Source organism: Camellia sinensis, chromosome 1 (genome assembly GCF_055761805.1).
Source record: "Camellia sinensis isolate YWXY chromosome 1, ASM5576180v1, whole genome shotgun sequence".
Taxonomy (NCBI): Eukaryota; Viridiplantae; Streptophyta; class Magnoliopsida; order Ericales; family Theaceae; genus Camellia; species Camellia sinensis.
The window spans coordinates 189,583,714-189,598,925 of NC_138961.1; the positions used below are offsets into that span (position 1 = coordinate 189,583,714).

General features: G+C 33.6%; 1 protein-coding gene and 2 long non-coding RNA genes across 3 annotated transcripts; 1 reads left to right on the forward strand and 2 right to left on the reverse strand.

Moving 5' to 3' along the window:
* Window positions 1-2,478: 2,478 nt before the first annotated feature.
* On the reverse strand, window positions 2,479-4,654 carry LOC114302513 (uncharacterized). Its single transcript, XR_014341512.1, has 3 exons — window positions 4,237-4,654; window positions 3,027-3,121; window positions 2,479-2,795 (listed from the first exon to the last, which is right to left on the reverse strand). It is a non-coding gene; the product is annotated as an uncharacterized LOC114302513 (long non-coding RNA).
* Window positions 3,425-7,607, reverse strand: LOC145800836 (uncharacterized). Its single transcript, XR_014341511.1, has 3 exons — window positions 7,498-7,607; window positions 6,019-6,108; window positions 3,425-3,891 (listed from the first exon to the last, which is right to left on the reverse strand). It is a non-coding gene; the product is annotated as an uncharacterized LOC145800836 (long non-coding RNA).
* Window positions 7,608-13,487: 5,880 nt separating this feature from the next.
* Window positions 13,488-13,994, forward strand: LOC145821711 (uncharacterized). The gene has a single exon (XM_082918263.1). It carries the CDS (start codon window positions 13,488-13,490, stop codon window positions 13,992-13,994), a length of 507 nt encoding a protein of 168 aa, XP_082774389.1.
* The last annotated feature ends 1,218 nt before the right edge of the window (window positions 13,995-15,212 follow it).

Genomic DNA, 15,212 nt, shown 5'->3' on the forward strand with positions numbered 1-15,212 from the left:
AACTCCCAACGTAGGTGTCCTATTTATGTACCGTTTGTCCCTTCATGTCACATTTGGCACCGGAAAGCTTCTCGTTACGTTAAAATAGTGGTTCGGGGGCTGTTTTGCATTTTCGCCCCCCGAACCCCTTTCTCGACTAAATTAGTATAACATTTTCAACTCTAACGCCCAACGTAGGTCTCCTATTTATGTACCGTCTGTCCTTATATGTCACATTTGTCACCGGAAAGCTTCCCGTTACGTAAAAACTGTGGTGCGGGGGGCTGCTTTCCATTTTCGCCTCCCGAACCCCTTTTTTCGATTAAATTTATGACATTTTCAACTCTAACTCCCAACGTATGTGTCCTAGTTACGTACTGTATGTCCCTAGATGTCACATTTGTCACCGGAAAGCTTCCCGTTACCTAAAAACTGTGGTGCGGGGGGCTGCTTTCCATTTTCGCCTCCCGAACCCCTTTTTTCGATTAAATTTATGACATTTTCAACTCTAACTCCCAACGTATGTGTCCTAGTTACGTACTGTATGTCCCTAGATGTCACATTTGTCACCGGGAAGCTTCCCGTTACTTAAAAACAGTGGTGCAGGGGCTGTTTTGCATTTTCGCCCCCAGAACCCCTTTTTTTCGACTAAATTTATGACATTTTCAACTCTAACTCCCAACATAGATGCCCTATTTACGTACTGTCTGTCCCTAAATGTCACATTTGTCACTGGGAAGCTTCTCGATACGTAAAAACAGTGGTTCGGAGGCTGTTTTGCATTTTCGCCCCCCGAACCCTTTTTTTCGACTAAATTTATGACATTTTCAACTCTAACTCCCAACGTATGTGTCCTATTTACGTACCTTATGTCCCTAGATGTCACAATTGTCACCGGGAAGCTTCCCGATACGTAAAAATACTGGTGCGGGGGCTGTTTTGCATTTTCATCCCCCGAATCCCTTTTTTTCGACTAAATTTATGATATTTTCAACTCTAACTCCCAACGTATGTGTCCTATTTACGTACCGTATGTCCCTAGATGTCACATTTGTCACCGGAAAGCTTCCCGTTACGTAAAAATAGTCGTGCGGGGGCTGTTTTGCATTTTCGCCCCCCGAACCCCTTTTTTCGACTAAATTTATGACATTTTCAACTCTAACTCCCAACGTAGATGTCTTATTTACGTACTGTCTGTCCCTAGATGTCACATTTGTCACTGAGAAGCTTCCCGTTACGTAAAAACAGTGGTTCGGGACTGTTTTGCATTTTCACCCCCCGAACCTCTTTTTTTCAACTAAATTTATGACATTTTCAACTCTAACTCCCAACGTAGATGTCCTATTTATGTACTGTCTATTCCTAAATGTCACATTTGTCACTGGGAAGCTTCTTGTTACGTAAAAATAGTGGTTCGGGGCTGTTTTGCTTTTTTTCCCTCCGAATCCCTTTTTTCGACTAAATTTATGACATTTTCAACTCTAACTCCCAGCGTATGTGTCCTATTTACGTACCGTCTATCCCTATATGTCACATTTGTCACAGGGAAGCTTCCTGTTACATGCAAAAAGTGGTGCGAGGGCTGTTTTGCATTTTTGCCGCCCGAACCCCTTTTTTTCGACTAAATTTATGACATTTTGAACTCTAACTCTCAACGTAAATGTCCTATTTACGTACCGTCTGTTCCTACATGTCACATTTGTTACTGGAAAGCTTCCCGTTATGTAAAAACAGTGGTTCGGGGGCTATTTTTCATTTTCGCCCCCCGAGCCCCTTTTTTCGACTAAATTTATGACATTTTCAATTCTAACTCCCAGCGTATGTGTCCTATTTACGTACCGTCTGTCCCTACATGTCACATTTGTCACCGGGAAGCTTCCCGTTACGTACAAACAACATATGTGTCAAAATTTTTGCTCGTTGTATCAAGACTAGTGAGTTGATCATTAATTGGATTGTTTCGAAGTGCTTAAAATCTAAAGATTGAATCTCAGGTGCTTAATTTATGATTTAATCCAATTAATAAATGAACCAATTAACACACAAAAAAGAAAAAAGAAAAAAAAGAAGGTTTTAAGTTGTTGGATAAGATGGCAGTACAGCATGATTATAGGGTTGGCAATTAAGAAACAAGCTCCAATCTTCATAATCAGTAGTTGGACATGAGTAATACTATGCATGTATGTAAAATCATAGCAAGAGTAATATGAATGAATAGATGAGAACAATTCCTTGATGTATGTTTGACATGCATTTCAACAGTAATATGAATGAATAGATGTAAAATATAAAATCATAGACAAGGCAGATAGAATCATAGATTACTCTTACCAAAGAACAAGTCCATATAGCAAGATAAATAAAAAATGAAATCAATACTTTGAAAAGAAGCTACAGTTCAACAACCTTCTGAAAAGTCATGGTTAGTAAATATGCAAATTAAGTGCCATGAGTAAGGAGTAAGCTATGCCAAGATGAGAATTATGGCACATGAAAATGTAATGCTGCAATCATATGCACTTGATATCCATCTTATCGCAATTTCCAAGGCATAAAGTAACACTTGTAGCACTAGTTCTCTGTCCACACTTGATATCCATCCAATGTATTTAAACAAGGAATCAAGACTTAAATTGAATCAATTTGTTTCAAGTTATGTACCGTCACAAATTGTTTCATTTTACCCCTTCTCCCCGGAGGCAAGTGGCGATGGCGTGAGAATAGGAAGAGGTGTCTCCTGCTGGTGATCAGTAGAAGAATGAGAATAATGAATTTTATCATTGCTAGATTCTCCATTTCTTGATCCGCAATGTGACCTGAAAGTTAATTTTGCAGCAATGGATTATAAATGAAGCTCAAAGAAATTGGCACTCAGCCTGAAACAATAGCCTCTTTTCAACATATGCAATTTTAATCATGATATTTGGAACAAATATTGACTCTATTTGGTTATGTTTTTGGTTTTCATGATTTTGAAAACAAAATCAATGAAAAGTTTATCATAGTTTCACTTTGATTTACAATCATTTCAAAGTTTTCACAGTTACCGCTGGCGAAAGTTTGAGGGCTGGCTCATGTGCAAGGAGGGTCTTGGACACCACCCGGTGAAGTGAGTCACAATCTCAGATAAATCTGTACTGGACTGCATACAAATAAATATAACATGTCATCATCAGATTGGTTATTAATTCAGTGAAATAAGATTGCAAATTCAATGATTGAAATAATATTTTCTAGCTATCATCTCAAGTGATTCTCAATTTCAGGGAAAATTTTGTTACTTTTCAGCCATTAAGCAGACCGTAGGAAATACAAAAAAGTAAAAATAAAAACCACGCACTGATTCATGTACGAACACTGATTAAAAGCAACAATAATAGTGGTAGCAGAAGTAATAGGAGGATTTTGGTTGTAGAAGTTTATGGTGTACTTACAGTTTTCTTACTGGAACTTTGCACCTGACAGAGCTCAATGTTCTGGGCACCGCGGCTCCTTTTTTCATTGACCAGAACAATTGTGCATTTGCACGTATAATATAGAAGTAGCACACCAAGAGGAAAAATCAATATAAATTCAATCACGATTGCTGATCCTAGAACTATACCACACATAATGAAACAAACGTGAGTTGACTAATACTATATATTTTGGCACAACTAAAGACAAATTGTTGAGAAAAATCATGAAAAGACTTATAGAAACAAGGTCACCGGTGAAGAATATGTTTAAGATTCTGACCGTGAGTTTCAACTTACAATGAGCTACCAATGATTTCATTGGTCTTTTTCTCATGAGATTTATGTTAGCCTCAGCAAAAAGAGGCACTGACATCTTCTCCTCACAATCTGGGTAGCACCCATAGTTTCCCATATCATTTATTTTCGCCGTTAAAACAGCACCATATACTTCACCCTGTTCATGAAATTCAATTAATTTTACAAAAAAGTATAATCCTAATATGTATTTGACAACCCAATTACAGCCCCATTTGACAGAGCAGTTTGTTTCCTAGTATGTATTTGATTTGGCATAGGCCTAGGGTAAAACATGATGAGTACAATAATATTGAACGAACATTATTCTTTTACTATCACCACTGATGTACTAAATCGTTACTTACCCATTAATGATGCAATGAATTGTAAGAGGAGAGTAAAAGGCGGAGAAAAAAAATAGCTTCATGATTAGCATAAAGTAACACTTGTAGCACTAGTTCTTTGTCCATAAAGTAGAACTTGTAACACTTGTAGCACTTACATTTCTTCTTGTCAATGTGGAGCATGTCTACAATTCTTTGTAATGAACCCAATATCATTGCTTGATTTCAAGGTTGCAATGGAGTTAAATCCACAGCAACTTGGAGAAGACTGGCCATTGTTGTTGGAGAAGATCTGTATGAATGCATTTGAGAAATAGCACACCCAAAAAGATGTGTTTCCTTGGCTTGACATCTGAGTTTCAAGGCATGGTTGATACAACCATATTTCTTTTTATGGCCACGGTGAACCAGATTACTTCCTCTCAGATGTAGCTTAGACCCTTGCAAGATGAACAATGCATCCGAGCTTGCCACATCCCTGTGTTCGGTTGCCATGTAAGGGCAATTTCGTGCAGAATGCTGGTGTTGTATGTTTAGCATTTGTGTTGGCTGTCTTATGCTGTCACTAAAAATCTTCTGTGTGAATTACAGCCAATGATGAGGAAATCTTAAAAAGTTTTGCAGGGGTACTGTTGTGTGGCTTGGTGAATGGTAAAAGTCGCATTGTAAAAGATGCAAAATTACTCTGTATTTTTTTTTGGGTACATTAGAGGGGGAGGGGGAGTTGAACCTTGACCTCCTAGTGAGGTACATGGGTTCTGGCCACTGGGCTAACCCTAGTGGTTCTCTATATTTTCAAATATGAGAATTGATTGAAATCACAATATCAATAACATCGACATACATTGAATTCTTCTTTATGGTTCAAATTTGAATGTTTCTTCTAGATGACAACTGAAAATTTATGTGTTCAAATTATATCACATTGATCTTTTGTATGCATGGGGATATATGATCTGGGATCTGTTGTTGCGATTTACTGCACTTTCATGGCTTTCAAATGTAGTCAGTCTAAACTTCTTGCATATTACAAGTTTAGGCTAGTTAAATTAGCTATCCATGTTCCGAAGGATTGATGCCATAAATGTTCTTCTTTCAAAATGTTGTTCATGATACTGTCATTATTCATTCCTTTCGAAAACCATAAGAATGAGAAATATTTCTACAGCTTGGTGCATTGATTGGACTAATTTGGACATGAAGAGGTTTGTAGCTGGCATTTTGCACCAAATTTCAACTTATTGAATTAATAATGACAATATTGTGATGGGGTAATGTACCGTGAGTAAGGAAAAAAAAAGCAGAAATATTTTAAATGGGGAAATATTCATGTACATCATTCACTAGGAAGCCACAGTTTTCATTCTGGAATTATTCAAAATGATTTTGAACTTCTTAAGTAATATTAGAGTTCTTTCAGAATGTGGTATATTAATTTTTTTTCTTTTTAGACTATTGAAATACAGTATAATATCATGTTAGTAATTTTTATTGGAAAAGTGAACTGAGTCCTCTATCAGGATGGTAAATTTTTGTTACATTCAATCCTTGCTACTTCCACAAAGAACTGAATATTTTTGTCCTGTATTACTCGATATTTTTGACAAAAAAAAAATACCATTATTATGTTCAAATATCTCCATGCTAAAAAAATAAATAAAATAAAAAAGTAGTGCATTCTGTTGTAGTAAAACAAAGTCAAATAATAAAGCATGGCTTGCCAAAGACTCCCTAAGTGGTTTCAATTTCACATCAACTCACACACAGAATACCCACCCCACCCCCAAAGAAAATAAATAAAAAGATAAATGATGAAGAAGAAGAAGAAGAAGCTTAGAAAAAAATAATGCTCCATCTCATGAGAGAACCAAGTTCTGAAAGTACAACAAATAATGTAATTTCATTGACTCGAGAAAAATTGTTTTAGTCGTAAAACATACCTGCAATATATTAAGGACAATCCTGATTACATCTTGATCTTTCAAGAAATCCACACCATGGCATGCTTGTCCTATAATTTCAACCCATTTCTGCATAGAAAAATGAAACCATAAGCCACTAGCCACCACAGAGACTAGCATGGGCTTGAACACAAATTTTAACTTTATTAATTTTTGATAGTCAAAATTAGGTGCTCTTGATAGTCAAAATTATTAACTTTATTAACTAGCCACCACAGAGACTAGCATGCACACATCACATAGAACAAACTCATTGTGCTCTTGATAGTCAAAATTATGTATCACTGTCAGTCACCAATCTTAGATCATTAGGTTTTGCTTTTCTCCTAAATCAAACCAAACCAAACCAAACCAAATGAAATTAAGCCTTGTTTCTCAATCAAGTGGGGTATTTGAATATTTTTTCAATATTCTTCTTTGTTAAAGGCTATATTCTCAGTTAGATTAAACAAATGCATATCTTTTTTTATTATCGCATTCAGTTTTGAATTTCCCCTCCGCTTACAGTTTCATATGTGGTGATCACATCCACCTTCCTTATGGTTACATCTATAGGTTTTCATTGTACATGGCCAAACCATCTGTCCTATTACGCTAATTTTAATGCCTTTTTTTTTTTTCTTTTTTAAGGTGCTAAGGTGTTATACTCAATTGCCTGAAGTTGAACTCAACATGTGAAAGAGTGTATAATGGTTCAATTGGCTAATATGAGATGCTTACAATTTGAGCCAATTAACCCCACTCAGTGATTTACCCAAGCATTTCAGTTAAACTCATTTGGGTTCAACAGTTGAAACATTAAAAAAAAACACAGAGAGGCACACACAATAGTTCTACCAAACTAGATTGGGAGGAGAGAGAGGGGTACCTGAATAGAGGTTCAATCTGATGCCATTGAAATCAGAAAGAGAAGAAGGAATGTGAGTGAGAGAGAGAGAGAGAGAGAGAGAGAGAGAGAGAGAGAGAAGGTTGTTATTTTTCTTAGGTTCAATGCAACAAAAATGTTGGTTTTGATCAGAGGGAAGAGAGTGTGGGTGATTCAATGAACGGAACTCAATGGGAGTCGATGCTATGTTTGTTAATGGGTCATGACCAACATCCTCATAGATGGAGTATGGAAAAGAAGCTTGGGGCTGGGTCGATTTGGGGCTGGGTCGATTTGGGGCTAGGTCGATTACTAAACTCCAATCAATTCAGCAAGGTCTGTTCATCATCACCAAACAACAATGCTTCGAAAACTAGTGTTTTGATTGTTGGGTGTAGTGTGGTTTTGCAGTGAATTAGATGGATAATACACAAGATCTTTGTGATGAAGAGGTCGATAGAGATGGAAGGAACAATACTTGTTCCACTTCTTCAACATATGGCGCCTCACAGTTCCGAATGGAGGAAAACAGAGAGAGGAAGACACAGAGACAAATAGAGAGAGATAGAGAGAGGGCGAAATAGAGGAGATACCTGGAAGTGACTGTGGTGCTCGTGTAACCCTTGCGGTGGTGCTCGTGTAACAGACAGAGACAAATCGACAGAGAGGGGGGCAAAAGCGAGAGTGAGAGTGAGAGAGACAGAGAGTCGCAGAGGCGTGAGGCGAGAGTAAGAGAGACAGTGACACAGAGGCGCGAATGAGAGAGAGACAGATCGACCTTAATTTCTTAGGTTTAGTTTTTTCCCGACCAGTGTCTGTTTGTCGCCAAAAAGAAACAAAAACCAGTTTTTCCCGGCGAACTAAATAATTTAGTCGCTAATTGTTTTAGGAATCCTCCTAAATTGGAAATCTTCCCTTGAAAACTTAATTACAATTGCTGACCAAATAGTTTAGTCAGTAGAAGTAAGATAAATAGCGACTAAATTATTCTTAGTAGCTAAACATTGTACAATTAGGGACCATTTTTTTTGTTGTAGCCTAAAATCCTATTTTCAACGACTAAACTTAAATTAGTTGCCAAAAGTAACATCTTTAGCTACTAAATTATTCTTTGTAGCTAAAGATTGTACATTTAGAGACCAAGATTTTTTTTTGTACCCCAAAGTCCTATTTTCAACGACTAAACTTAAATTTAGTCGCCAAAAGTAACATCAATACCGACCAAATTTCTTTTAGTAGCTAAAGTTCCTATCTTTGGGGACTAAATATATTTTGGTAGCTAAAGTGTGTATCTTTGGCGACTAAATCTGTTTTAGTCGGCATTTTTAGTCGCCGAATGTGTAAATTCCTGTAATGAGTATGTCTAATTTTTTTAGTACTTTCTATTAAATTATTTAAATGTATAATTTACTCTTAATGTATTCTATATTTTTTCATAAATTATCTTTAAATAATATAATATTTTAATAAAGTAACAATTTTCGAACTTACAGAGCCGAACATAGTTAGCTTGTTTGGCTGTCTAGCGTCGAACAAGATTGTTTTGTTCGGACTTTTAGATTCGAATAAAGTGAATTTGTTTGGATCTAAAAGCCTGAACAATATTGACATAAAACAGACTAAATATTCATTTTTACGTTAAAAGAAAAAAAACACACATAAAATCAATAATTGTACTTTGATATTTATGTGAATACTTACCTTCTCTTTGATAGGTTGCTTCAAAAAACAATTTTGATTATTATTCTCATCCGTTGGTTGATTTTGTTCAAAAAAATTTTTCTATTTGCAAGTAACAATACAATAAAAAACAACGAAGTTGATGATAATGGTGAGTTTTGGTGAAGTGGATTGGAGTTTTAGAGTAAAGAAGAAGAACAAGAGAAAATAAGTTAAACTTGATAAAAAAGATGATGAGACTTGAGTATGAAGAATACTATAAGTGATTAGGGTGTATCAAGGAGAAAAATAATATTTTATTTTAAAATTTAATATGTGTTGTCCTTATTAGTAAATTTACATTAGGGTATACTAGAAATTAAAATTTTAAAATTTTACTTGAGCGTGCTGAGTTATTTTTTGGGTGCAAATAGAATCACCCATTGGGTGGGCATCGACACATTGGACTGTCAGTTTGTTCATCTCAATCTTATTTTTTAGGGTTTGAAAATAGTATTTTAGTTTGTAAAGTTAGATTAGGCCAATATTTTAAGTCTATTAAATTAATGGGTTAGACTTAAAATTCAAATCTATAGCCCAGCTCGCTTGTATATTTATTTTGTTTTATTTATTTATATAATACATTAGAAAATATACAAACCATTTACTGCAGATTTTATTTTACTTAAAATTCATAATCATTTCTAAGAGTTGCTAAACACATTTCAAAGAACTGATTGTGATGTGTATTATTTATTTTGTTGTCCAATATGTTGTTTAGTCCTAATTATTTGTTTAGAAACTAGTATGTTTGTAATTTTTCTTAAAAACAACCCATATACATATAGAGACTTGATGGACGAGTTTGAGAATTATATTTTGTAATAAGGTTGGGTTTTGATTGACTATATAAGCTTTGATAGTTAGACTGGATTTTTTTGACAGACTCAAAATCTATTATTAATTGAGCAATCTCGGCCCTGCCTGGCCGAGCAATCTTCACCCAGAGGGATAGGGAAAATAAATAAAACTATGGACCTAATTTTTTTAGATTATGTTATGAGATTATATATTTAATAGAATTTTGTGGGTTTAACTATGGGTAATTTTTGGTGAAGCTTATCAAATGTAATAGGATCTTGCTAACAAACATTCTTGAAGCATAACAAAATAAAAATGATAATAAAAGCCACAAGACATTTTCTTACTAATTTTAAAATATTTTTACATTTTTAATATTAACAATATCTCAAGAACTCTTGTTAGCCTTTCCAAATTAATTAGACTTGGGCTCTGTTTTGGCAGAGAACCTTTCAGATAAAAAAATAAAAATAAAATAAAATAAAAATATCACGTCACATGTTAATCAATCCTTTTTCACTTCATAAAAATATAAAAATTAATGAAATTACAAATACACCATATGAAATTTGCTTAAACCAGGAGTGGAGGCAGCATAAGGCCAGGGGAGTCACGTGCCCCCCCTTCAGTTTTGAATTTTTTTTTTCTTAATATGTTCTTTGGATAATGATTTATTATATTGTTTACCACAAGTAGTTATTTTAAACTTTGAGAATACTATGTGGTATTATTTATGTAATAGTTCAAATCAATAGTGTAGCGAAAAATATTATAAATTGAATATAATGAACTCATTATTTTCAAGTAGTTGACATACCACTTAGTGTGATTTGTGATTTTCTATGCTTTGAGCATTACATAGGTAACGCCATATGGTACTCTAAGACTGTTTAATAATTTTCATTCAAAACACATCATTTATAAGCAATGTCATATGTTTAATATTTTTCTGTCAAATAAAAATTAAATAGATTTTATAATAATTTGTGCTATAAATGATGTATTTTTATTTTTTAAAATTATGAATTTTGATCCATAATTTTTTGTGCTAAAATTACAAACTTACATTATCATCTCATACCGAGCTATTCCACACTATTATAGAATTTTGATTTGTTCTTATTAATAATGAATATGTAATTTTTTATGTTTAAATTTATCTCATAAAATAATGATTATCTTAATGTTGCTCATGATTTTTTTAAAATAAAAAATTATAATTAATAAGTGCCTCATCTAACCTAATTTCTTGGTTCCGCCACTGGCTTAAACCACAAATTACTCATTGTGATTTGAAAAATTATAAATATTTCATTGTTATAATTTTTTTTTAACATAATAAACTTTTTTTTAGAAGGTAACAAAATTAACTAAAAAATGAAATTCCTGATTACTTTTCTATACAATAATAAAATTATTTATTATTAATTGAAATATATTTTTGACATTATTAAAAACTGTTAATTGACTTAATAATTATAAATAAAAGGGATCATATGTTATGAAATTAAAATTTTGGATAAATTACAAATACACCCCTTGAGGTTTGCTTAAAATACGAATTGCCGCCTGTGGTTTCGAAAATTACAAATACCTCCCTGTCAAAATTTTTTATTTAACAGAATTAATTGAAAAAGTGAAATTTCTAACTGTTCACCTATACAATAATAAAATTATTTGAATTATTAATTGAAATAAAATTTTAATATTATTTAAAACTGTTAATTAAATTGATGATTTATTAATAAAATGATCTATTTGTTATGAAATTAGAAACCTTAAGGAACAAAATGTAATTTCTAGAGTCATAAGGGGTGATTTATAATTTAAGTAAATCTCAAGGATTATGTTTGTAATTTATCCTAAAAATTTTTAATAACATGAAACAATTCATATTTTAAGTAAATCTTACCAATTATATCTGTAATTTAAAAAAAATTAAAAAAATAAAGTTATCAAATAGAGCACTTACTTTCGGAGAGTTTGACGATAGATTCTTCTGATACATAGGTCCTTTTGAAAGCACGTCCAGTTTTGTCTTCCCAAGAAGAGAGCAAATCCAATTGAGAGACAGTATTAAGGTGAGGCCTATAGAAAATGACTCGATTATAGGCCCTTCGATCTGTGGCTGCTTTTATTGTGTACGCCGCCACATCTTCCTCGTAATTCAACACAGCTGCACACCAAAGAGGCTGGATCCTCCGCCGCGCTTCCTGCAGCGTTTTCAAACGACGTCGTTTTAACATTAAATTTAATTGTATTCATTTATTTATTTTTCTTTCTTTTCTTTTTTTCCCTCTTTTCCCTTTCTCTCTCGTCGATGTGAACCTAACCATCAAAGAAGAACATGAACAGAAGAGAGGAGAGAGACGAAACAGAAGGAGTAGAGTCGGAGGATGACGATGGCGGTCAAGATGGTGTCGATTCAGCGGCAAGACGAGGCAAAATAAGATGTGGTCCCTTCAATCTTCATTCTTACCTAATCTTTCATCTTCATTATATAATATATATATATATATATATATATGAAATTAATTTTTGTTTTAATTGGGTTTACAGATGATACTATCATTGAGCTTACATTTGCTCTCAATCTCACTCTTTAAATTCAATAGCAGTACGCCAGCAAAAAAGGAATCATACAAGAACTCAATATATGTGAGTTAGTTTATTTGTGTTTTTGTTTTTCACTTAAAAGTTGTTCCAAGTCTCCTAATAATGTTTAAATAATTTTTTTGTAGAGGGGTTTGTGCATGAAATAGAGAAGGAAATGAAAAAATTAATGAATAGTAGGAACTAAACAAATTTTAAGACCCAAACATAGCATAAATCTATCTATGACTGATTCACTTGTGTTTTGATCTCTTCATTTTGCAGGATGAATGTCTATACTCCCAAGGATGGATCTAGGGGAGGGCGGAGGGGGGTGGCTGCACCCCCAAAAATTTGAAAAATACCATATATTATACTATAAATTTTAAAATAATTTAAAATTATAAAAGTTCGCACCCCCAATTTTTTTTTTAGATAATTTCAAAATTATATAGAGTAGCCCTCCCAATTTTTTAAACTATTTAGAATTTTTTTTTTTTGAATTAGTTAACATATATAATAATCTATTTTAAATTTCATTTATATGTATTTTTTATTTAGGTCAAGATGAAAGCAAAATTTTAGAAACTTTAGTAGGTGAAAGTGTAAAATATGAAACTTTTACATATATATAAGCTATAAGGCTTGCTAGAGAAGCTTTAAACAAAGCACTAAGTTTAAAAAAAAGAAAAAAAACAATTGATCTGATCTGAGAGACTTGCTGCGATTCTGCGAAAGAGAAAGGAGCAAAGCGACAAGAGATACGAAGAAGCTTTGTTGTAGGTGGTCCGGTAGAGGCTTCGTCGGAGCTGTCGGCGTGGATGGTGGAACCGTGGATATCCCTACAGATGAAATTATCTAATATTCATAAATGAAGAGTAAGGAATTGCACTGTGGTTTGACAAAAAAATAAGTTATGAATTTGAAAGGATATCAAATAAAATAATCTGTGGGGGCATATGTTATCTGTTATTCACAAACGAAGAGTTATGAATCTGGTAAGTTACCTGATATATGATATCCCTTCAGCTTCAATGTGATGTGATTATTCTGCTTTTAGATTGAATATTATTAATCTATGATTGATTGTGATTTTAGACTGAATAATGTGATTATTTTGCTTTTAATTTGTTATTGGTGCGATGAAAATCTGATAATTGTTATTGGTACAATTATTAACTAAATATTGTGATTTTTTTTTTAATACTATGATTTGGTGTCTACAACGAGGATACTTATTCAAAAATTTAGAGAAGATGGATGGGTTCCATTGTTGGAGAAAATTAAATTATTTTCTAATGATCATGGTATACAGATTTCTGATATGAGCTGTTTTTATAAAGGAGGCCGAGGTCGGTCTCGTTCTGAAAGAGATCAGCTCACCGTGGAACATCATTTTCGAGTTGATATTTTTATGATTACAGTTGATTCTCAGTTATAAGAATTAAACAATAGGTTTAAGGAAGATGTAATGAAATTGCTTGTTCTTAGCTCAGTTTTGGATCTTAGGGATGGTTATAGATCATTCAAAATTAAGGATATTTGCAAACTTGCAAATAAATTTTATCCCATGGATTTCTCCGAGCAAGAAAAATTGCATTTGAAGTATCAGTTGGAAAACTATAAGCTTGATATTTTCATACTTCTCGAGTTTCAGAAGCTGTCAACCATTTCTGAGTTGTGTCAAATATTGGCAAAAATAAAAAAGTCGACAAGTTATCCTCTTATTGATAGATTGATCCGTCTTGTGTTGACTTTACCTGTTTCAACTGTTACATCAGAACGTGCATTTTCAACTATGAAACTCGTTAAGTCTAAATTGCGCAATACAATGGAAAATGGTTTTCTGGCTAGTTACTTGATTACATACATTGAAAAAGACATTGCTCGAGAGTTTGACGTAGACTCTATCATTCATGCTTTTGATATTATGAAAGAGCATCGAGCTCAATTGAAGATGCCTAATTTTAGTAAATAAATGGATGTAGAAATAGTTACTACTTTTTGTAAGTGAATATGGGCAAAAAAATATTCTCAATTGTATGATCATCTTTTGGTACTCAACTATGTTGACAAGAAATATATAGCTCAATATTTTATCGTAACATTATTGATTTTTTTTCATGTTAGTAGAAATTGGTATTGAACTTCAAATTTTATTGGTTAGAGGTTAAACGTACTTTGGCCCCTCCAAAGTCATAATCCTGGACCTGTCCATGTATACTCCACCATCTCTCTCTCTCTCTCTCTCTCTCTCTCTCTCTCGTTTCTGATGATGTTAGGGCTAAACAGAACATATCAAAGGAAGATGAAACTCAAATTTTGGGTTAAAAAAAAAACACTAACCAAACGACGTCGTTTTGGCGAGGGCGGCAGGGAGGGTAGCAGGAAAGGGCGATCGAGGATCCTTGCTCCACACCAAATCCCAAACACATCACATAATGCCCATAAAATTCCTTTTTTTATTTATTATTTTTTAAATGATTTTCAAACACAAGTCTTTTACCAAAAATAAAGTAAAATAAAAATGATAATAATTTTTTTAAAGCAATAATAAGTTATTTTAATAGATTTTTTAGTTTAAATATAAATTTATCAAATTATTTATTATTATTATTATTAATCATTCCTTTCATCACAAAGTCAATTTTTTATAATCTTTTTCATTTATTTATTTATTTATTGTGCTAGACACCCTTGGTTTATGTGTGAGTGATTTTCTGACCACACTGCCCGCTTAGTAACCAGCTGGCGAGCACTGGCAGAATAGATGGCACCTGCTAACCTGTAACAGAAAGAAAAGGCTCCGGCGGTGGCTCTTCCACCCGGGGGCACTCCGACGTTCAAGTCAGTATATCTCTCAAAGATAATCAAGTGCTAAACTCACTGCTCAAAGCATAAATTACGTACCTTAGACCCACGGGGGTGCCTTTCTTTTATAGCCAACATAAACCTAGTCCTAATAGAAGCATAACTTCTATGGACTCCTGTTCAGTACTTACCTTGGACTCTTCAAGAGATAAAGATAAACACCCTAAGAGCTTTATCCTCATCTTGACTAAGTCTCCTCTTCATTCTAGGACTCTTGTCCCTTATCCGCTTATCTCGGATTCCGATATCTTCGGAGATAACCTCAGCCTTGCCGAGATCACCTCGGCATAATGACCAGGACACGTGGCACCTTGGCTGACACATC

What these genes read in the sequence shown, in the direction of transcription:
- LOC145821711 (XM_082918263.1), top strand. Translation starts at nt 13,488, where the DNA reads ATGAAATTGCTTGTTCTTAGCTCAGTTTTGGATCTTAGGGATGGTTAT.